The 24,831-nt window shown below is 45.3% G+C and overlaps 1 protein-coding gene across 3 annotated transcripts in view; it reads right to left on the reverse strand.

Annotated features, from left to right (window-relative positions):
* Positions 1 to 24,831, reverse strand: part of INTS7 (integrator complex subunit 7) — a 673,605-nt gene that overhangs the window by 480,155 nt on the left and 168,619 nt on the right. For all 3 annotated transcript variants that reach the window (XM_069608525.1, XM_069608526.1, XM_069608527.1), the window contains 2 exons: positions 3,321 to 3,443; positions 2,728 to 2,845 (listed from right to left, as the gene is read on the reverse strand). In XM_069608525.1, coding sequence (XP_069464626.1) covers positions 2,728 to 2,845; positions 3,321 to 3,443 — 241 coding nt within the window. The remainder of the gene's footprint in view (positions 1 to 2,727; positions 2,846 to 3,320; positions 3,444 to 24,831) is intronic.

Here is a 24,831-nt window from a genome sequence, read left to right on the forward strand (position 1 = left end):
CAAGGCTGAAACACGTGCATGGAGTTGCTGTTGGTACTCTTGTTCAGAGAGCAATTGCCATAGCATTTCGGTGCTGGACTGCCCATGTGGGCGGGACAAAGACTGATATGCAAATGGATATTTCCCATCTGAAAGGCAAAGTGAGCAAAAAGCAAATGGCTGCAAACTCTCAATGTGGTTAACAATCACTGAACAGGTTATAGTGCCTTGTTCTTCCGAGAGAGGGGCGCCTGCTACCTTTGTTGAATACATTGGCCTAAGAGCTGCAGTCACTTTAGCTTTCATACCAAGGCCTAGCCCCAATCTGGTAGCAGCATTCTGCACCAATTTGGAGGACCAAATAAATCAGACTGCAGTAGTCATGCCTCAATGAAATGAAAGCATTGATAATGGTAATCCATTGAGAAGGAAAAAGGTTGAGAATCCTCCAGAAAAAAAGTATATTATGAATTCCATCCACCCTGAGAACAGCAGTTGATTGAATCAGTGCTTCCTCCTTGCTTGGGGAACGCAATCCAAAAGACAGATCACTGGGCAGAGGTTGCCTGTCTAAGATGAAAGGCCAAATTGTAATGAAGAAGCTAGATTCTGAGAATGTTCTGGTGCAGCAGATTCTTGATAGCACTACCTCAATGACAATCAGACCAAAAACAGGAAAGCATGAAATGTTGTGACCTGTGCACTACATGCAATAGTAGAAGGTGTTCCGCTGGTCAGCCTGAGAGAAGCAACATCCACAAGATTTCTGTTGTTCAAATCCTATGACACCGTGCATAACTGGAGAAAGAGGTGCAGATACGCAATGGCTAGAACACACAGGACAGGGAATCAAACCAAAGACGTTCGGTTCAATCAAGTGGAGAGAAAGGGGGGCTCGTGAACCCATTAGGTGTGTTGGGAGGCAGTGTCTTGGAGCAGCCTGTTCTAAGTATGAACTTCAGCTCCTATCTTTCTTGAAGAGACCAACCTATGCTGTGCACAAGTGCTGCAGTCTCCTACCGTCGATGAAAATATCTTGTTAGCATGTAGGAAGGCGAGTTGGATTAATAGATGGTCCATTACTGCTGAGAACGTCAATCAAAAATGCTGCCATCTTTTCTCTAAGTTTAGGAGAAAATGCCCAGTCTATCTTTGCACCAAAGGCAAAAGAGAAAGTATCAAAAGTTATATCATGTTGGCACAGAAGTCGAAAGAGGGCTGCTCAATGTGCATGCCAAGAATGTATACTGTCGAGCCATTGGCACTAGTGTCTTCATTTCCAGCAGAGCCAAGACTGAAGAGTTTGTGAAGATAGGGGATTACTTTACTTTTGAACATTGTAGAAGCAGTCATAGCTTTTCAAGCTGCCAGCAATATCCAGTCAAAATAAGAACAAAGATGGCAGACTTTTGAATTACTGTCAGTCCGGGAACAAATAGGGCAGCCAGGAGTAGTCTATTTCCCATGACAGGCCTTGCATTTAAGAGAGGGTAGTCTTTCCTTTTGTTTCTGTTCATCAAATTCCATGAAATCTACAACTGGCTCTCACTAAATACACCCCCAGATGTTTACATTTCTCCGGCACCAACTCTCTACGTGTCAAGCAATTTGCTAAACAGCGAGCTGGTGGACGATGTCTTTCCTCTGTTGGCTCCCTCCTATGGAACAGCCTCTCCCTTCCTCTTCCTCTTCGTCTTGAGCAGGATCTCTTCACATTTCGGAAGCTCCTCAAGACTTTCCTTTTCACCTCCTCCTCTGCTCCTCCCTCCTTTTCTAACCTCCACAGTTGCTGTGATTGGTAACCAGGGCCTTTATGTGCCCACCTGGGTCCTGGCCTCCCACCCCCAATCAACCTTCAGCCTCTGCCCACTCCCAGCACTTGCCCTAGGCGCCCACTGGCCTTTGCGATCACAGGCCTGCACTTTCATTGGCAGTTGACCACTCTCATCAGGTGATCTCTGCCAGTCACTTTGTGTTTGCAACTTACTCAATAGCACTTCCCTCTGTGTTACTCCTAGCACTTACCCCCCCCCTACCCCCCCCCCTCTCTCTCTCTGCACTTCCACACTCTGAATGCTCACAAAGCCTAGTAGGTCCACCGCTCTCTTTCATCGTTATATTTGCCTTTCATTACCACTTTCCTACCCTGTTGCCCTGCTGGCGCTTTGAAACACAATTTTCTTGATCTATAAAGCGCCTCACAAATGCACAATAAATAAATCGATAAAAATAGTCAAAAAAACAGCAGACCAAATAAACCAAGTTAATCAAGATGTATAATATTTAGGATGGGGGAAGGGATACCAAATCAACCAAACAAAAAAATTCCAATGTCAGCACCAAGCAGAACTTGCATTACATAAGTATTTCCTGTAGTTGGAGAAACCTGGGCCTGGCAAACGGACAGTAAAAGAAACATATAAAATGTAAAGCAGCTTTACAAGGAACCTTGTATCACTTAAAGGGAGAGTTCGAGCAGAGATGTTGCAACATTTGGTTTCTTTGTTAGTAACAAAAAGGCTACCCTTCTCCCCACAGCCTGGGATAAGGGAATGATCACAAAGTGTGACAGATAACCAAATGACACACACGAATCCCAAGATCCAAGAGAAAATAAACTTCAAAAAAGCTAGACTCACAGCTGTGTTGTGAAATATAGGAAAAAGAAAAGGAAGAGTATAACAAATAAATAGCACTAGCCAGTCTTAAAAACTTAGATTTCGGCAAATCAGATATTCCCATCCTTACCCGGAGCAGTGTTGAGGTTTTGTTTAATTGCAATTGTCCCAGACAATGTGGAAAGAACAGAAAGAACTCCCAGCTTCAGGCTGTCATAGGGAGTCAGTAGAGCACACTCACAGAGAGCCTAGACAAAAATGGGAAAAGAGATTTTAGGAAGCCGATCCTAAAAAAAATACAATGTATTTAGCATTGTTTAACATTTGCCACTGGTTTGATCATTTTAGTGTTTGTCTTCTGTCTCGATGAACAAAACAATGGGGAAAAATAATCAAGGTTTAAGGTTCTCACGATGTGGCCTGCACCTTCAAAAGTGACAAGCAAGAGCATCTCAATGCAAGAGCTAGACTAGCAGCAATGCAGATAGCATTTCTAGAACCATTGGTGAAAGCTTGTGGGTATATAACTTAGCACACTGCAACCTGGACAAGTGGACAACTAGAAGAGCAATTGTGTCTTAGGCAAAGAAAAAGGTGTTCTACTTGAATAAGAATTGCACAGATGCTTTCATTGCAAGCAGCTGCGCACGTATTGTCTGGAACCTCTTCTCAAGGTGGAGGAGAAAGCAGTAATGGTACTCTGGAGAAAGAGGGTCATCATACCTGAATATTTTCTCTGTTCCACGTATGTGGTGTTTTACTTGCTAAGAAATTAAGATCTTGAATTGCAAGCCGTTTGATTGCCTTTCTGGGATCAGTTTTCAAATACTGGAGCAGAAGTTGAATCTAAATACAAATAAAGATAAATTCAACATGAGCTTGGTTTCACATGTACCCAGAATCACATACAAATACGTAGTTCTCTCTTTTACACACACACACACTCTTTTACACACACTCCCCTCATTTGTAAAACACATTGGGGCTCATTACAGCAGATATCCTGGAGGTAAATCCACCAGGATATCGGCAAACAGAAATACTGATACCGGTACTCGGTCAAGCGGTATTACGAGTGCCAGCGTCGGAAGTAAATCCTCATTCCATCGAGTCCCACTGGGCTCCAAGGGGGATGTGGGGGGGAGGATCTACCAGTGCCGGTAAAATTGGCTATTTTTTCCACTGAGGTGCCAGAATTACCTCCAGCTCTTAGCTAGAGGTAATTATGGCACCTCATCGGCACACTTGTAGTTGGCCGGAGCAGAAACATGCTGGTATAAGTTAATACCAGCATGTTAAATCTGCATCAGCCAACTTGTAATGAGGCCCATTAAGTTTATTTTGCATGTGCAAACACGTTCACACTCTGAACATCACAAGGTTCCTTCTTTTCTGTTAATCCATTGCAAATCATTTTGGCAGGTGTTAAGATGGATTTCTAGAATCTGGCCTAGGGGACATGTTTAAGGAGGCCACCGTAGTTATAGTAAATAGATCGGGGAACTCTGAGGTTAGCCAAACCCAATCAAGGTAAGCGCAGAGACCAGTCACAGCTATTCTCAGTATCGTTTTAGTGGGGTCAGGGGTCTACAATGAGTCCACACAGTGAAGCACACAATAATTAAATTTAGAGAGGTAAGTATACAAATGTTTAATCTAGGCCCAAAACATACACTAGAAAATGAAACAAGCAGGTGGCAATATTACACAACACTCAATTATAAACATATATCCAGTCATCTTCAGGTTCTAAGAAATGCATTCAATAACTTAGTCAACATAGCAAAGCTAAGTAGAGATGCAGTAGAATGGAACCAAGTCACAAAAAATATACCCTAACTTTATAAATCCAATCCCTATGAGGAGTGGGGGCTTGTGCCCAAAAGTCACAAAGCTTCTTCTTAAGAAAAGGGTCTAATGTAGGAAGAGTTCTTGTGCTGGTGAATTGGTCGAGAGAGATATTCCACAAAGGTGCTGCTATGTAATATTATGTTTCTATTTATCTTTCAGGTACCGCTGCATTTAGACTCGATGATCAAATAGCAATGGAATACAATAACCAATTTATTTGAAGGTTTACTTGAAGGAGAAAAGGGGGCGACGAAAGCTGTGCGATAACTTACTCCCCTGACTCTGATTTTCCCAAATGACTAGATGGGTTGACTGGGGGTCGCTAGAGGTAGGGTTTCCCACTGTTGGTTCCAGTGAGAAATGCCCGGCAGCAGCAGGCGCATGGATTCTTCCGGTCAGTTCCATGAGCAGAGTGCAACCGTTGGCAAGGAAGAAATGCAGAAGGCACTGATGCAGACCTCTTCGGACACTTCACAAGATGGGGGAAGGAGAGTTCCAAAACGTCAACCACACACAGGCGACAACAGGTGTCCTTCCTGTCGCGGTTGAAGGCCTTCCAAAGAAGGATCCCAAGCACTGGGAGGCTGTGATCTGGAAGGAAGACTATGTAGACTACACACTGGTGACTACTGAGGTTCCGGCAGAAAATGCGGAATGCCGACTGTTCTAGCGAGGTAGCCCACTGGAGAGCGGGCCAGTCCACCGGGTGGTCCAGTGACACATCCAGAGGCTCAGGATGGCTGGATACTCGAGAACACACCGAGGCTGGTTGGTCCCACCAGTCCAAGGGTTGAAGCATCGCTTGGGCCCTTTGCAGATCAGGTAGGCCAGCTTGGCTTCAGCGGCCCAAACGCAGGAAGGAATGCTGGGTCTCTTCGGGAGTCTTTCGTGGATCTTCAGTCAGCTGCTCTTCTACAATGGATACTTGGCTCCAAGGCCAATCTGAAGAAATGGCTGCAGGAGTCCTCTTATTGAAAATCCTGGCTGGATGCAAGTCCAAGCCCACCAGGATCTGTACCATTGAAAACAGCCAGCAGTGGTCCAATCAAGGACCAAGGTGGGTTTTACTCACGCCACATACCTTTCAAGCACCATGGATGTGGAATGGGACCAGACAGTCCCACCCCCTTCCTAGGCCAATCCCACAGAAAGGCATCACTAGCCTGCGAAAGCAACAACTTTCCCAGGTAAGTTTATGACTGTATATGGGATTTTCTGGCAAGACAGGAGAAGGCCAAACAATATGTCTGAAGAACATGCGAAATTCTCGTGGCCTGGCCATTTTAGGGGACTACCCACGTTCAGTAGCCATACGTGGTAAACGCGAATGCGCACAGTAGAGATAACACAAAAATTGTAAATATGTAATTGCTGCCACCAGCCTGTCTTTTGGCACATTTAAAAGTTCCCAAAAATCCCAAGTGAAAAAGACCAGGGTGATACAAAAGTATCTCCCACTGCATTGCAAGATGCTGTGTGCGCTGTTAAACCGTTAGCCAAAATGAAAAACGTAAAAAGACCAAAAGGGAAACCTAGTTTCCCAGTACTGATTGCCTGAAGGACTGATGAGTTTCCCCATAACAAAATGTGCAAAAGGCCAGGAAAGTGAAGCTGTAGGCTTCACTTCCCTGTAAAAGGTCATGACAGATTGAAAAACAAAAGCAGAAAGTTTGGGAGTCCATACAAATATGGAGGGTAAATTGCCAAAGAGGAATATTTCCTAACAGCAGGTTTTCGCATAGTGGCACAACATGTGTACCCCCTTCTTATCTGAAATCACAATTCGTTTTGTGTAAAAGGATTCAATGGACCAGATAGTAGAATGCACCTAATAATGAGTTTGTGAACCTTGGAAAGGATGAGTTCACCTACTGGTAGTCTGTGCAGACTCTTTCTAGCTCTTGAAAATGTAATTATTCTATTTGTTAAACCCCATATTTATATTAACAGCTGCACTTTGTTTTTTAAACATCTTTTTATTAAACAGTTTTATAACTTTAAACATTGGCTTAGCATGAATTCTTTCATTTACAACTTTCCGCATGAACATCTGTGCAATACTTTCCACCCCTTGCCCCCCTCCCCTCAAGGTCACCTCCCATTTCCAGATGTCAGGTGGGATTTTACGAGCGATCATAAGCAGTTATCACCCAACACCTCCTACCGCTGTGGCCACAGGGGCTTCTGACCTCAGTAGGGCTGCGATCGTTCGAGTCTGGGTCGCATGCCCATAATTCCCTCCAGCTCTTTGGAGTTACCTCCACCCTCCCCTCTCCAGCAACTCCCCCTGTTGCCCACTGAGGAGCATAGTTCATTTAACGGTTGGCTCCAGTCCATCTCCACACCCTCCACCAACCTCAGTCCTTGTGCCTTCTTCAGCACTCCCCATTCTGCCATTCCCCATCTAACAGATAAACCTTTAAATGTCAGATGGGTTTTGATACCATAAGGCAACATTTTTAAAGACCACCTTGGTAAACCTATATGGAAGTACTTCTACTGTAATAGCTTATTTATCTAAAAGGATAAAGCAAATTCTTTACATAAATTCTAATCTCATAATAGCACAATTTAGTTACTAGATTATTCTGGTGGGCGTGGAATTGTTATCCACGAATGTGACATCAGGCCCATGATCCTTTTGAGAGGAGAGGGATTCCTCAGAAATCAGAGGAAGCGCTAGTGATTTTTGTATTCATGCTCCATCTTTTCCTGGTCCAAACAGTATCAATTCTGTTTTGGTCTTAAGCCATTGGAACCGGCATTTCCCTGTACAAGCCCAGATGCAATTTAACAAAGCATGCAGCGTGCCCTTAATCTAATATTTTGCTGAAAGAACATTGACGTTGTACAGAATATTACAAGTGTGGGATGGGAGGGACCCAGGCTGTCTGCCCTCTCTAAGAGGGTGAATAAGGGACAGAGCCCAAATGCATTGAATAGCACTCGGTAGAGAAAGGACGCCTGTGGGTTCAGTACAAACAGAAATGCAAGCATCAAATCCACAATTCTCAAATATAGACCTACTGTAACTTGGTGTATGCAGTGTGGAGCAAACCAAATTTGTTATATTGCGCCATCATGCCTAAGGGTCCATGGAGCGCGGTACAAATGCAATTAAGTAAAGTAAAAGATTGGTCAAGTAATCGCACTAGAATTACCTGTCTGCATAAACTGCTTGGGGTGATAACGTGACATCCAAAGATGAAGACATAGTGGCACCTTCAGGTACTATACCTTTTTCTCCACAATATTAGACATGAGTGGGATACTGGCAATAGGTTTGTATTTTTCTTTATCACTTGGACTGTAGTTAGCCTCCTATAGAGGGCTTCCTGTATTCCTGACCAAGAGGAGCTAACAACAGTAAAACATCCCTAAGCTCTGAGGGGAATTCCGCGAATACCCAGTATGTTCCGGCCAAAAGGATCTGGCGTAGGTATAATGAGGTTCGGGAGGGATACACTTATGGCCTTCTGAAGTACTCTAAAATTGACAAGAAAAATTGCAGAATGATAGGTTAGTTCCTAAAACATATTAATTTCTCTCGCTGGCATCCTCTGTGAGATTGGAAGAGAAGGTAGCTTGCTAGGATCGATTTTCTATTAATTTTCTATTAATTAATCTTTTATAACACGCACAAAACCAGAGACCAGTCTCTAAGCACGGGACTGGGACTCAAACCTAAGTTGCTCTGCATTGTCTTGCTTCCAAGAGAGACATGTTGCCTCTGAGCTGTCCTCCCGGCCCTTCATGCAGTAAGATTCATTCAAGTCAACTCTTTGATCGTTCCTCATTTCCATAGTGCGAGAAATACCCGTTTTCGTCTTGTAACTGTGTATCCCCACCACCGTTTCATCCCTTTTGTATTGCTGAATCTTTCCCCACTAGTCCTGATCAGCCAAGGGGGCCTAGCCAACGAAAACGCATTGAGTCGTACACCCTTGCTTATGCACCTTGCTACAATAATTAAGATTCAACTCAAACGTCTCAGTACAGACCCACTTTGCAGGGCTCTCATTGGAGAAGATACTTTCATGAAACATCAGACTGCAGACAGCCATGTTTGAAATACTAAACTGGTCTGTCAACCTGCATTTCAGTTTCACGGGACAAATCCTGCGTGGATAGTGGAGTCATCAAATAAAAACGGGCTCCCCCAAAGTTAAAACGCTGGGATCACTGTAACCAATGGAACTATGCTTATGAAGCAGAATCCAACGGCCAAATTACAACACAGCACAGCCTATTCCGAAGCATGATAGGAACCCATATATATCAGCATATGTCATATGACCAAGAGAAGAAACATACTTGCTCATTCCAGTCAAGTCAAGTTAGCCCACAAAAACCCACGACTCGAAAGATAGGAATTATTAACACTATTTCAGTTATCAAAAATCACCCAACACATACTATTTCATCATCATTGAATATTTTAAACTTCTGGAGTAAACTTAGATCAAGATCATGTGAGAAAATAGACACAAAGAAGGATGGGGTTGGAGTTAATGGCTTCTCTGAACGGTGTTATTAATATTGTGAGTTCACTGTCAATTTTATACACCTTATAACGAAATGTAAAGTGGAAAACAAAAACATGTGTCCATGCCCCTCTACCAACTGCCAGGGGAAGATACTGAATATGCTGGCCAAATGACTTAAAGCCTACATTGTTGCGGGGGTGGGGGGTTACCAAAGAAAAAATCTAATACAAGGAGATCAGAAATATTCAAAATGTAGGCTTTACCCAGTTGTTCAATTTACACCTAGACAATCTAGAGGTGTGGGCACAGTATCAGTGGGTCAGTTTGATTATCTCCTATCTCGTGGCCTCAGTAGGGGCAACAACGATTAACTCAAAATGCAAGCATACCAACCACTCGAAATTATTAAAGAAAATGGACTTAACATGATCTGTGTCCACAACGAGGGCACCCTCCAGGCGCTTGCCTGGCTAAATTACGCAAAAACCTTTAAAGCCACTTTGACATACCTGCCACAGCAAAACTAAGGACATTTAAAGCTGGATGCAAAGCTGCAAGTAAATGGTTGAACCAAGATCTGGCAAATGATTAGAGAGGTGGATTTGACTTTTATGGACTTCATTCATTCATGGTGCGTCACCCTTTCTCAACTCTCATGCTGAACTTCTTTTGCATCTTGTACTCATGGTGGCCCTGAATCATGCTGTTCCCATCTTCATCTTGTATCCTGGCTTGCAACATTATGTGTTACTACTGACTTCTGCAATTGTATTCACTCTCCCCTCTTGCTTCTCCACTCTTTTGACTGCTAACTCTCTGTTCTCTCCTCCTTTCCCTTCTCCCTTTTCCTATCTCCTCCCCTTACTTTCTTCTATGCACGTACTCTATCAGAATTGTCCCTGGACCTAGTATGATAGCAACCTTGTCTGTCTCCTCCTCCCTCCCCTTACTGGTTTTTTCCTCCCCAACCCCCTTCCAGCACTATCTGAAATGTCGTCAGGCCTAATATGATAGTCGCTTGTTTTGTTCCTCCCCTACCTTTCTGCACTCCTCTCCCTCACCTCTTGTTTTTTTTTCAGCTCTACCAGAAATGTCCTCCGGCCTAGTATGGTAGTCGCCTGTCTGTTTCCATTTCCTTCCCACTCTCCTCCTCCCTTCCTTATCTATGTTTTAGCTCTTGCACTATATGAAATGTCATCAGGCCGAGTACGATAGTTAATTTCACATCCTTACTGTTCATGGCATGTAAGAGTGTCATTATTGTCTTGACTTGAAGCGCTTTGAAACACATTGTGTATAGGCGCTATATAAATTAACTATCATATCATATCATATACACTTCTGTAAGGCCTACAGAAAAGCAGATTGACACACAGAGAAAGCCTGCCACCATTCAAACAAAACAGAAGAACCTTTCAAAAAGTCTGCATATGTTAATAATGTGCATACTTTGAAAAAAGGAATAATTGAGCAGCCTCAGCAACAAGCAGAAAGCAAACCATCTGTCATCCTTTATTGGAAAGAGCTTGCAAAGCATTGCCAAAGAAGAGCTGCCAAGCAACCAGCATATCCATTCATCTCAGGTATCACCCTTCTCTTTCCTACAGCCCCCAAGGCAAGAGGTCCGAGGTCTGGGAGAGAAAGGTTTTCTACCTTTGGTTTATATTACCACACCTTGCTCGTCCCCATAGTGCGCCTCCCAAACACCCTCAAACCTCCTCCCAAACAACCCAACGAGACTGCTAGGGATCGATGGAGTGCAGGGTCAAATCATGTTATGACTCTTCATGTACCTCTTCAGCCACTTTGCTAGAGATCCCCATGGAAGAGGACATAAACGTTCTGCAGAGTATCACAGTCTATAGGAATCAGCAGAAGAAAATGCAAAAATGAAGTTGGGTAAAATTCTAATATATTCTCTACACAAGGGTTGGGGAAAGGCCAATTGGGTCCAACGAGAAGCAGCTAGAACACAAGAGGGCCATAGCAGTACAGAGGTACAAGTGACAGTGGTAGAATATCCTGGTCTGAATAGCACCTTTTGTCCAGAGTACTAGTCTTATATCTACACCGGGGAGGACTTGCACGCCTCTACTGTCCAACCCATCATCCTCTACCATGCCCTACTCCTTTTTTCCCCCCACGCATTCACGAAGGCCCATGCCTTGATGCAATCTTGCAAAGGTTACCCAAGCACATTCAAAGTCTAAAGAAAGCCTACCGCTTTCGGCAATGTTGCCACCTTAACACACTACCAAATCTCACCCACGCACCTCTCCAATGCAAGTCTGCAAGCTAACTGAGCCTCAGACGAAACCCCTCTCAACCCCTGCCTAGGTGCGAACCACAACATTCAGACTCCCCCAGTGGCAAGACCACACTCCGATCACCAACTCAATATTTTACCAACCATAGCTGCAGAGAAAAACAACCTGCTGTGTCAATGGCACACCGTGCTCCCAGACCTCTCAGAGGCAACCATCCCCAAAACCCTTGCAGCCTGGAATGCAAAGTTAGCATTTAGTCTAACCAAATTCATCCCAACTCACCAACCAGCTAGCCTAGAGAGAAGGAATCTACATCTGGGTATTAAATCGCACCCTCAGCTTACGCAACCCTTTAAAAACTGGCCCACTACCTCCTCAGCCCACAACGACAGCAGTCATAAGCACAGAACAACCAACCCTCCTACCACACCAAATGCCCCATAACACCAAAATCTCCCTAGACCACCATGTCATTGACATGCCACCCAACTCTAAGCCCACCACCTCTCAATGCTCTCATGTCAGTCACCGGCAAGCCACCAGTGCCAACCTAACCACTCTCAGGAGTAGAGCAGCCCAACTGTGCCCCCTACTCAAAGAGGCCCTCATCAACGCCAGATCCATTCCCGCCCACTCCCTCGACATTAATGACCCGATCACCTCCCAGAACCTAGACCTATTAGCCATCTCTGAAACCTGACTCAACAAAACCTCTGGCCCAGCACTTTCCCTAGCCCTCCCTGAAGGCTTCACAATACTGAGATGCGAAGGAAGGACACCGGAGGTGGAGGCATAGCTCTCATCTTCAGAGAGTCCTACCACATAAGACCCATTTAGAGAGCTATAGTCGGGAATTGAGAACTCCTCTCTGTGAAGTTCACCTTTGCCCACTCTGACTGCACCGCCATCCATGTTATCTATCGACCCCCAGGCCCGAACACAGCCTTCGAGGCAGATCTCCTGCATATGATAGAGGAGACAATTAAACCTACCTCTAAGATCCTACACTTGGGGGACCTGAACCTATGCCTCAATGACCCCTCCGACACGACAGCCCATGCGGTGGCCACCGCACTATTAGACCTAGGCTTCAACCAATGTGTCACCACCCCCACACATGCCAGAGGTAGAATCCTAGACTGGATAGCTGACCTTAACACTCATATTGCCATTACTGCCAATGCCCCATGTCCCTGGTCTGACCACCATATCATCAGCTTCACCCTCTCCCAGAGGAAACCTCAGACACTTAGCCATGCCATGCCCCCAATCACTGTCATGCAGCACCCGGAAGATATCCAAAGAATCAATTTCCCCACTCCTCACCCCACTGTTATGCGCCTGTTGTACGCTGGTGAGCGCGGCGTGGCCTACCCCTGTGCATCTAACTACAAAGGTACGTTTACGCAATTACAATGGACAGCCACGATACCTAAACATCATATATTGGAGCACCCATATGACCTTCCCCCAAACTCGTATGTTAGACTATAAATGCATACTTAACGAGTCTGCAACAAGAAGGATCAGTGCTTAAAGCCTGCCAAGAGACCCAGAACTTTGCTAGTTCTCCTTCAGTCTCCCACACGCTACCGTATATTCTGGTAAAATGCCCCTAACAATCTATGTATGTGCTATGTAATTTGCTATATGCACCCAAACCTGAGCACCTTGTTACTTACAGCCTAAGCACCTTTGTGAACTATCTCTGTATTAGCCCACTTGACCTACTGCATCCTGCATAACTTGTGTTGCCTATTGGGAACCTGCCTAGTTGGCCTATTGTGTCCTGCACAACCTGCATTGCCCACTGTGAACCTGCCTAGTTGGCCTACTGCGTCCTGCATAACTTGTGTTGCCCACTGTGAACCTGCCTAGTTGGCCTACTGCGTCCTGCATAACTTGTGTTGCCCACTGTGAACCTGCCTAGTTGGCCTACTGCGTCCTGCATAACTTGTGTTGCCCACTGTGAACCTTCCTAGTTGACCTACTGCATCCTGCATAACTTGTGTTGCCCATTGTGAACCTGCCTAGTTGGCCCATTGTGCACTGCATAACTTGCGTTGCCTACTGTGACCCTGCCTAGTTGGCCTATTGTGTCCTGCATAACTTGCGTTGCCCACTGTGAACCTGCCTAGTTGACTCATTGTGCCCTGCATAACTTGCGTTGCCTACTGTGAACCTGCCTAGTTGGCCTATTGTGTCCTGCATAACTTGTGTTGGCCACTGTGAACCTGCCTAGTTGGCCTACTGCATCCTGCATAACTTGCGTTGCCCACTGTGAACCTGCCTAGTTGGCCCATTGTGTCCTGCATAACTTGCGTTGCTCACTGTGAACCTACCTAGCTGGCCCATTGTGCCCTGCATAACTTGTGTTGCCTACTGTGAACCTGCCTAGTTGGCCTATTGTGTCCTGCATAACTTGCGTTGCCCACTGTGAACCTGCCTAGTTGGCCTATTGTGTCCTGCATAACTTGCGTTGCCCACTGTGAATCTGCCTAGTTAGCCCATTGTGTCCTCCATAATTTTGAGCCGCCCACTGTGTACTAACCTCGCCGCCTATCGTGACTTGCGTACTCCAAGTTGACTATTGTGAATTGCCCACACGGGACTAACCTATTTACATTGCGACCATCTCCCTCCTCTCCGGACTATTATATCCGGCCAGACTAAACTAGACTATAACCGTTTGCACCTCATTGCAAATATGACCATTGGTAACTTTGCCCAAATACCTTTAGTTGCCATCATTATAATAATCGTCCACCTGACTATCTTCACTAATTGCCTCACCATAAGCTACAGTCTAACTATCATGACAAGCTCCAGATCTCTACCTTGCCCAATCCTTGATAGGAGCAACACACTTAGAGCTAGGTTATCTCGACTCCATGAACCACGAGCGAACGTCCTATCCAAACAGGACCACTACCTAAACAATAACCGCTCCAAATGTAAACTACCCAACTATCCTGACAAAACAGCATCAGCTACTTTGCAGAAACCAGCCAAAACCATACCTAGCTATCGCAAACCTACTAAAACCTTTAACAATGTCTACTCTGCCAATCTTAACATGGCCTTAATAAACGCCAGATCGTTGGTAGCACATGCTACAGATATAGCCGACCTGATCACCTCAAATAATCTCGACCGCTTAGCAGTCACCGAAACTTGGCTACACGACGCAGCTGGTCCAGCCCTTGACTTAGCGGTCCCTGATAATTACCAAATCCTCAGAGCTGACAGAACTAACGCTAGAGGAGGAGGTATTGCCATTATAGCGAAAACACAACTAGCAATTAAACTTATACCACCACCCCCAAATACCTCATGTGAAATGCTCACAGCTAAAATACCTATATCCAACTCTAAGACACTAACAATTGACCTAGTGTATAGGCCCCCAGGACCAATTGGATCATTCGAGGATGACAGTTCCAGCATCCTCTCCAACAATACAAAGACAACCTCTCAGGCACTTATCCTAGGGGATTTCAACCTTGGCTTTAACGACCAAACAGACAATGACGCCAAAATTATCACTTATATGCTCCAAGAACAAGGATTTACGCAAAAGGTAAACCAACCAACACACTCAAAAGGTAGAACCCTTGACTGGGAGGCTGATTTAAACTGCAAACTCACTATTAACTCCAACTACCCATTGTCGTGGACTGACCATCATCTGATTACCTTCACTATGGTACTAGATAAACAGATACAACTTAATATGACTACAGCCCCTCCTCAACCTACGTGGAACAAAAAAGATATTACATTGGACAGGCTCCTACCACTGGTCCTGCCGTCACTAAACAATGTAACTTTATCTACAGACCCCAACACATTAGTTGATATGTACAATACAACTATGTCCAAAGCACTAGACTCTATCGCACCTCTCAAATTGTGCCAAAGCAAACCACAAGCACATTTAAACGCTTGGTTCACCCCACATTTAAAAGAACTTAGACAAAAAAAAAAAAGAAAACTGGAAGCTATATGGCGTCATACACCATCGGCAGAAACTAAAATGAACCTGACTAAATCCACCGACTATTACAAAAAAGAAATAATAAAAACCAAAAAAAGACCTCTACAACGACAGAATTGCTAAAGCTAGCTCTAATACAAAGGAGCTCTTTATCATACTACGAGAAATGAAGGCACCCATCCCCCAAGCTGATAATATAACGAAGGACAAAGTCTGTTGCACTAACATCCAGAATGCTTTAGCCAATAAAATTACACTACTTCAAGGTAAAATTGCAAATAAGAAATCTTCCCTCACCAAACATGATGCTCACTCCCAGACTGCCAAAACACCAACTAACAAACCAGACCAATTTAAATTCTCCAAAGTTTCTGTCCTTGAAGTGGAGAAAATCATTTCCTCCCTGAAGCCATCCAGATGCCAGGGCGACAACTGCTCAGCACAATTAATTAAAGATGCAGCAAGAGACCTGTCACCATTTATCACCAAACTCATTAATGCATCTTTTTCAACTAACACTGTCCCAAGCAACTTGAAAGAATCTTGGGTTGTACATTTGTTGAAAAAACAAACGCTAGACCCAGCCATACCAACCAACTATAGGCCCATCACAACCGTGCCTTTCCTCCTAAAGATACTTGACAGAGTAGCGTACATTCAGATACAACAATATCTGGAAACAAACCACCTCCTCGTCAATCAGGTTTCAGGCAACAACACGGCACTGAAACTGCACTGCTGCAAAATTGAGGCACTCACTGACAAAGGGAAAACTGCCATGCTGCTCCTCCTTGACTTGTCAGCCGCTTTTGACTTGGTGGACCATGAAGTCCTTTGCAAACACCTTGCCTCAGCGGCTCACTTCTCTAAGGACGCAGTAGCATGGGTTCAGTCATTCCTTAACAACAGAACCATGCAAGTCTTCTCCCCTTCTGACTCGGCAGATCCTATCTCCATAACCTGCGGTGTTCCTCAAGGCTCATGTGTTTCTCCCACCATGTACAATATCTTCACAAAGCCACTGTTCGACAAATTGGATAATCTGGGTGTCACCTACACAAATTATGCAGATGACACCCAGATCCTCATACCCCTCTCGGGCAATTACTCTTCTGACATGGCTCTTGTGAACAAAACCTACCTCCACATTCAGGCATGGATGGCCACACATGGTCTCTGCCTGAATGACGACAAGACAGAACTTCTAATACTAGGCACCCCAGCCAACCTGAAAAAACTCAACAATGAATACTCCTCCTTCAATATTGATGGTAACTCCATCAAGGTTGTAAAGGAAGCAAAAAAGCTTGGATTTTATCTCAACTCCACCCTAATCATGAGTAAACAGGTCAACTCCCTAGCGTCTTCATCAGCATACACATGCAAATTAATAAGGGCCTGCAGACCCTACCTATCCCCTACCAGTTGCATGACCCTTGCTAATGCCCTTATACTTTCAAGACAAGACTATTGTAACGCCCTCTACTTGGGGGCTAACAAGTACATCTTAAATAAAATTCACATGTTACAAAACAACGCCTTAAAAATGGCTCTAAATATCCCAAACAAAGATCACATATCAGGGATTAGAAGACAGAACCACTGGTTATCAATCAAAGACAGAATTCTGCTAAAAACGACCTCATTGACCCACAAATGCCTCAGCAATGCTGCACCTCGGTACCTCTCCGACCGGATAGCCAAAAAAACCACTAATCGCCTGACAAGGTCTTCCAACGCATGCTACCTTAGCATACCACGCTTCAATTTAGCCAAATCTGGTGGTAGAAGTTTCCCAGTTATGGTAGCACAAACATGGAACTCACTCCCCTACTCACTCCGGGCTGATCAAACATACCCTAGTTTCAGACGTAACATACAGAAATGGATTAGAACCAATGACACTCACCCTACAACTCAGCACTAAACAACCCATTAAGCGAGTATCCACCATTTCACAAGCCAGCAACTGAATTACACCTAGATTGCCTCCTCCTGAAATGTAACTGTGTATATTTTTCTGTAATGTAAATGTATATATCTTGATCTGCACTGCAATACTATGCATCACCAAGTCTAAAGTCTCCTTGTACTGCTTCCGCCAGTTATCTTCGGGTTTTGGTGTGCCATACAAAAACAACAAACAAACAAACAAACAAACTCTGTTCAGATTCTTTTAATTCCACAGACCCCGATGCTCTGGTGGACATCTACATTAGTACCCTCACCAAAGCGGTAGACTTGGTAGCCTCGCTACTACAGCGGAAAGCAAAACCAGCAGGGCACATCAATAACTGGTTAATCCGAAGAACTCCAGGCCTTGCGAACCAAAAAAAAGACAGGCAGAAGCCATTTGTAAAAAAACGCCTTCCACAGCTTCCATAATTGCTTTCAACAAGCTAGGCACTCAATACAAACATGCGATTATCACAACCAAAGCCAACACCTACAACACTAGAATAGCTAATGCCAGCTCCAACTCCAAAGAACTATTTAAAACTCTAAGGGAACTAGAATCACCCCCCACCCCAGTTAACCATCACCAAAGATGAGAACTGGTGTTGCAAGATACATGACGCTATGTGTCTGAAAATCGACGCACTCGAGCAGAAAATCAAAAACAAACAATCCCAGACCAAAGATCTCACCCCGCCACGCGCCCCCTGCCATAGCACCCAAACAGCTTCCCTTCAGATTCAGAGAGATCTCTGAAATTGAAACAACCAACAACATTAAAAATCTAAAACCATCCTGGTGCAAAGGGGACATCTGCCCAGCCAAAGTCATCAAAGACTGCACAGAATCCTTTATACCCGTCATCACCAAGTGCATCAATGCTTCCTTCACTAGTAGCCGAGTCCCATCTAGATACAAGGAATTTTGGGTCCTCCCACTACTAAAAAAGCTGACACACGACCCAGATATCGCCAATAATTACCGCCCCATCACCACTGTGGCTTTTTTGTTAACAATTCTAGACAGAGCAGCGTACACCCAAAAGCAATCTTACTTCGAAGAAAACTAAATCCTGGGGATGCGCCATCGGTCTTCAGACCGGGTCATGGAACGGAGACAGCGGTCCTTGACCTAAAAAACTGTTAGACATGATCAAAGACGAAGGGAAGCCGGCACCCTCCTCCTTTTAGACCGCTCAGCTGCCTTTGACCTGGTTAACCGCCAAACACTATGCCATCCTCTCACCAAAGAAGCACATTTCTCACCAGAGGCCACATCATTGGTATCTTCCTTTTTGGAGGGAAGAACCACAAGAGTCTTCTCCGACATGGCCAGCGCACCACCCATTTGCACACCCTGCAGAGTCCCACAAGGCTCCTATATATCTCCTGCCCTGTACAACATATTCACCAAACCCCTCTTCGACCTCCTAGACAACATTGGCATATCTTCCACAAACTATGCCGATGATACTCAAATTCTCCTAACCCTGACAGGCAGCTACGAGGAAGACTCCCACACCATTAACTATGCTTACTCTACAATCCAATCTTGGATGGCAGAACATTTCCTATGCTTAAATGATGACGAGACGGAAATCCTACTAGTTGGACTCCCAGCCACCCTCAAGAACCTCAACCCCCAATTCACTGCTTTCACCATCGACAGCATTCAGATTCCCATCTCAGCATCAGTAAAAACTCTAGGCGTCCATCTAGATGCCTCACTCACGCTCAGCAAGCAAGTGAATGCAATTGCCTGCTCAGCAGCTTACAGGGCCAAGTTAATTAACTCTGCAAGACACTTCCTATCATCAGCTAGTTGCCCAAGTATCGCCAGGACAATTACAGGAGCCAGACTGGATTATTGTAACGCCCTATTCGCAAGAACTTCCAAAAAGAACCTCAATAAATTACAGACAATCCAAAATAATGCCCTTTGGGCTGCACTCAACATCCCGAAAAGACACCTTATATCTGCCATGAGGAAGAAAGTGCATTGGCTCCCAATAAGGGAAAGGATCATTTTTAAAATCCTACCTATCACTCACAAATGCCTATCGAATACAGCGCCTCAATAACTCTCACAAATAATCGTGAGATCCAATTCCAACAGACCGAAAAGAACCGTCAACGCCAAGAGTAATAAGAGGCAACAGAGGTGGCTCCAGCTTCTCATCTGTTGCATCAAACAACTGGAACACCCTCCCACCTGCCTTAAGAGCAGAATCATCCTATTGGCCATTCCGCAAAGCCATAAAAACATGGCTATTCGCCTAATACACTACCGCCTAGCAGAACTTGGGTTCTGCACCACCAATAGGAAGGGCGAAGATCAGCCTCTATGCCATCATTGGCTTCCCTGCACTGATGCTCACATGTAACTGGATCCATAGCACGTAGTCCCTTCTCCCTTTCCATGGATGGCATTAAAAAATATAGGAAAAAAGTAAACAAAAAAAATGTCCGCCATGGAAAGGAGAGAAGGGACTACACGTAGTCCATTATCTTCTTTCCATGGCAGTGTGCCGCAGATCGGGAGCGGACGCGCTGGGGCCAGAAGTGTACCCGGCACGTCTGCTCCTGATCAGGAACTGATTAAGGTAAGTGGGCCGGGCAGAGGGAAATAATATGTAAAGGGAGGTGGGGGAGCCACTTACCTTATTCATCGGCGAGGGGAGATGGCGGCCACCAGCACTGAGGAGGCTCAGGGCAGCAGGATTACCATCTGGTAACGCCACTGTTTTGGGCCTCCCCATTGGCTGGGAGGCCGCCACACTACCCTCGCCGTGTACTAAAATATAGTAGTTTATGGTCAGGGTCGAATCACCCTGCATCAATTTCAGTCGCCAACAGCCAGTTAATTTGAGTGCTCCAATGCACGTCTTTCTTGAATGCCAGTGACCCTCCTCAACACCTACTGGTGCACCACAACGTGCTGCCACAGTGATTAGATGTTGACAGGCTATTTCCTCCTCCCTGCCTTGGGTGGATTTTCACACTGAAGCCATTCTTCTATCAACCAAAACACAAGCGTGGAGCTTGTAGTTTCTAAGCGTCACCTCCCCCTTGGGTCTAGAAATCAAACCCCCAGCAAGGCGTGCTCCTTTCCCTTCTCCACCTCTCTCTGGCCAGGCTCTGGTCAGAATATGGGCTAGGGTCCCTAGCAGACTCTCTCCCCGACTCATCAATGACTAAGCAGTCTCAATCTCTGTCACTCCACTTTTCCTCTCTTCCCTTTCCCTCCTCCAAATCCAACTTTTCCCCGTTCTCTTATATCTTGCTGCCTCTTCCCTCCATTACATCTCTCACACTGCAGAATTCCACTCAGTGCATTCTAACTACCTCCACACTGCCTAAAATGGTGATGGGTGTGCTAGGATTCTCCCCATCTCCTTCCAGTGTGTCTTGTAGGAATTTACAGTACTCCGCAGTTTCACACCTCCGAGTTAAGAGCTCTCAAGATAATTTGCTGATAAGCCGAGATAAGGTGGCCCTGTCATGGCACCAGCACAGCCTCACTTTGGCTCTTCACTGTGCATGTGCATTGGCCTCCCTTCAGTAACCTCTGGGTACCCCTCTATGTCTCCTCATGGGCGGGTCTTCCATATGTGTGTATTCCTGCCCTCTACATCTAGTGAGGGAGTGAGTGGTCCCATAGAACGCTTGTTCAAAACCCATACCTTCCACTGCCAACAGTTCATAGTTCTGGCTCATGGACCTCCATGCAGGAGCCAGTGTTTCTAATTTACCTCCACAGCTTCTAGGGGATTGCAGGGTAGCTATGTGCTCGCAGACCAGGGTGGGGAAGAGAGGTGTTTGGGTATCCTCAATTTATCACATTCGGGTGTCACATTTCATACCGCAGCTTCTCCCAGCTCCCAAAGTCGTGTGAACCCACTCGCTTGGACTGCTCAATGGAACATCATTACAGGAGAGAATGGTTATTTTTCTTTTGTTTATTTTTCCACTTTGCTTGCGGCTTCCCAGTCACAACTCTGCTCTCCATAACTTGCTCGCAGCCCATTAAGTAACTACCCTAGGAGCGGGTTGGAGCAGAGGGACACCAACCTGCTCCTCCACCTACTTCAAGTATCAACCAGGCCAGCCTTGCCTAAGGCAGAGGACAAAGGCAGATGTGTGCTTTGTTTAACAGCATCCGGTCACGGCTCCACCCAAGCGAGACCACAGCCCATTTTAACACAGCAGCTTGATGATATTTTGTTTATTTAAATCATATCAGTGACCACATTCAATTTACAATTACAAAAACCAAAATTAATTTGTAGAAACAAATAAAAAAAACAGTTTAGAACATCTTTCAAATCCTACTGAAATAATGTACGCCACTGTTCTAGTGTTCACCCATCACTCACAATTATAAGTCTACCATATAGTAAACTTCTCTGTGTATAAGAATAACCAACAATAGTAAAAATAATGACTCCTTTATGTTTCACTCAAAGTATTCTGCAACTCTGCGTCTAAACGGGAAGGTGGGGAGGTGTATGAATTCCATGATTGGGATAATGTACATGCAGATAATCTCAGACCTTTTTTTGATGATCTAGATACAGTAATCTCTGTGGCTGAACCGAGTGCCTTATTGGAGAAGTTTTATGATAAACTCTCTAAGGGGGTGGATTATCTGGCTCCGGCCTCCTTGAAGAAAAGGAGGAATAGAGGGAAGGAGAAGTGGTTCACTTATACATTAAGCTGCGAAAAAGTAAGTTTGAACAGGAGAGATGGTTTAGCGTAAAAATCAGGTGAAAAAAAAGGTCGGATTTAAACGTGCCCTCCACAAATATAAAAAAAAATAGAAAAGCCAAGAGGAGCTATTACTCTGATCGGATATTTTAAAGCCCAAATATAACCTAGGAAATGTTTTAAGTGAAGGATGAATTGCGTGATCCGGTGGCCATCAAGAAGACCATGGCCCCTTCTCACCAATTCTATGACGAATTAAGTGATTTTTTTAAATTAATCAAATCCAAGAAGAATTTCAGGAATTAGAACCAGAGTCACCGTTCCTGGGTCATATGGATTTGATCCCAGACTTGCCGATGGCTGGGGGTTTATTAACATTATTCTCTCAGATTAGTTGTGAACAACTTCTGGAGGAGATGGCAAAACGTTGTCCCTCAGGATCTGTTCATGATCCCTGTCCAGCAAGGATTCTAGAGGCAGTCAGGGAGGTGATTGCACAGGAGCTGTATCAAATCATTAATAGTTCCTTTGAGTCTGGCATGGCCCCATCCACAATGAAGAAGGCCGCTGTGGCCCCTGTGAGACAGGCATGGTATCAAGAGAGACACAGACTCAAAGATAACAGTTTCAAAAACCTTTATTTAATACAGTTCCGGAGTTGGTGTAATACTTAACTGGCCCTAACTCTAAAGGGGTTGTTCCCTCAACTGATGTGTCTAAGGGGCGTCAAGGTCTGAAAGTCCAAAACCAAAATCCATCTGTGTCTAAAACTATGCTTGCCCTCACTCTGACAAAATGTGATTGTAAGTCTTCACAAAGAAAGAATAGTGGTTCAAGAAAAAGGAAATGTAAACCACAGCTGGTTTCATGCAGTGTTACCTCAATAGGTGTAGTTCTGCCAGTGCAAGATAGTTCAATTAAAAGGGGGATCCTTTGGAATCTTCTACACAGGTCCCTTTCAGCAAGTCAACAAAGTTCTCAATGTCTCTCCTGGGGTTCCCTTCCCTGAGCTTGGACTCTTCAGTTTCTCACCACCTGCCCCACAGATACCCTTGGGACCAGCACACGTTTCAAGGGAACAAGCATCTTTCTGGACTCGCCCAGCAGATCGCAGTCTGCCTCACTCCCACTCTCCGGAGACACGGCTCCTCAGCCACGCTGCAGTTCCTCAAACACACCGGGTCAGCGCCTGCGGACTCAATAGGCTTCTCTTCCTGGCTCTTTCCACACCTATGCTCCTCTGGTCCAGTGGGCATCACCAGCTCGCTCGCTGTTTCTGGTAAAACTACACCTTTTATACTGGTGTAAAAAGTAAATTGGAGTCAGATGTGCACAGTTGGAGTAAGTGCCTGACCTTGCCTGACTATTAGCGGGACACCGAATGGTAGGTTGTAGTAGGGCATGTCTTGATTCACAATGCTTTTCCTATGGGTAATCCTCATTGTTCTTAGCTGGATCTATGTGATCACTGCGCCGCCCATAACTGCGACGGCCGAAATGCCGAGCCAGTTACGGCGCGGCGCAGTAATCATATAGATCACTGTGCCCACTTCTCCGCCCTGCTTTTCCCTTCCAACCCACTCCCCCAACCCCCAACTTAACTTTCACGGCGGCACATTTCTGTGTGTGCCGCCTGCACCCTTCTATCCCTGCAGCATCAGCTCCTCTCACTAACGTGGGTTAGAGCTCACGCTGCAGGTTTTTTTCTTCTTTCATGTCCCCCACTTACCAAAATGGTAACACAAACGCAACTCCGACTCCCGTTACGGCGCCCAAGCAGAGCGGGGACATACAAATGAGGGCGACATTTTTGTACGATTCCTTAACTGTATCTTCTTCTCAGTATTTGTTGAAAATGCGGAGGGGGAGATGAAAGGTGACTGTATATTAGATTTATTTAGTGAAACATTAGTAGGTGACTGACAGAGGATATAGGAAAATCCTCTAGGCTTGTTTTTATTTAAAGGGATAGCTTTCCCTCTTGGTAGGTGTCATGATGCCTGCCCCCGGAAGACCAGACCAGGCCCAGCAGCCCCGGAAACAGGCATCATGCCACTTGGAGCATGCCCAAAAGCCCCAGTTAGGGGCTGTTTGGGTGCAGTCCTGGCGCCTATGGCGCCAGGCTCATAAGGATAAAGTCAGTCCTGGCGCCATGGGCGCCAGGATCATTATTGATAACTTACCTGAAGCAGACCATGCTGCATTCTCACCTGAGACAGACCATGCTGCATGAAGACTCAAGCCAAATGAGGCTTAGGAGGGACTATTTTACTGAAGGGACTATTTTGTTACTTGGGTGGGGCTGTGGAAGAATACTTACCTGGAACTTCTTCCAAGGCTATTTAAACCACGCCCGGACAGCCACACGTGCTTCGCGTTATTCTGCTTGCTGCAGCGTAACGCTCACCATGTTTTCAGCAGCTCCAGTCTTCAGCCACGCCCGCTTCAGTCCTGGGACTCCTGAAACAAGAAGAAAAGAAGGATAAAGGTTAGAACAGGAGTTTAAACTTTAATCCTTACCTGAATCCTGATCCATCTCGCCACGGAGCTGAAAGACAGAAGTCTTTGAAGCATCGCTTTGCATTCCTACGGCGCCGCGCTGAACTCACCTGCTTGGCGGTCCTTCAGCATTCCATCAAGCTCTCTCCATCTCGCGGCCGCCCTCCGACACCTAAGCAGACAAAGACAGCAAGGTGAGCAAGGGGACTCTCTAAGGCTATACAAGCTACCCCCAAGGACTTACCTGATTTACCACGGGGGTCTCACCTCATCTCGGGTCGGCGCAGTCAACTCTGCTTCATCGCCGTACCCCGGCCCCTAAGGGGAAAACCACAATAGACTTACCTGAATCTTACCAATTGCCATTTGGAAATCTTCGAGTGGATTAATCGGCAATCTGCAAGGAATCGGACAGAGTGAAGATCAGACATTTGAACTCTTATGAACAATTGGACTTTAGAGTCAATACTG

This window comes from Ambystoma mexicanum, chromosome 4q (assembly GCF_040938575.1).
Source record: "Ambystoma mexicanum isolate Mex_15411 chromosome 4q, UKY_AmexF1_1, whole genome shotgun sequence".
Lineage (NCBI taxonomy): Eukaryota > Metazoa > Chordata > Amphibia > Caudata > Ambystomatidae > Ambystoma > Ambystoma mexicanum.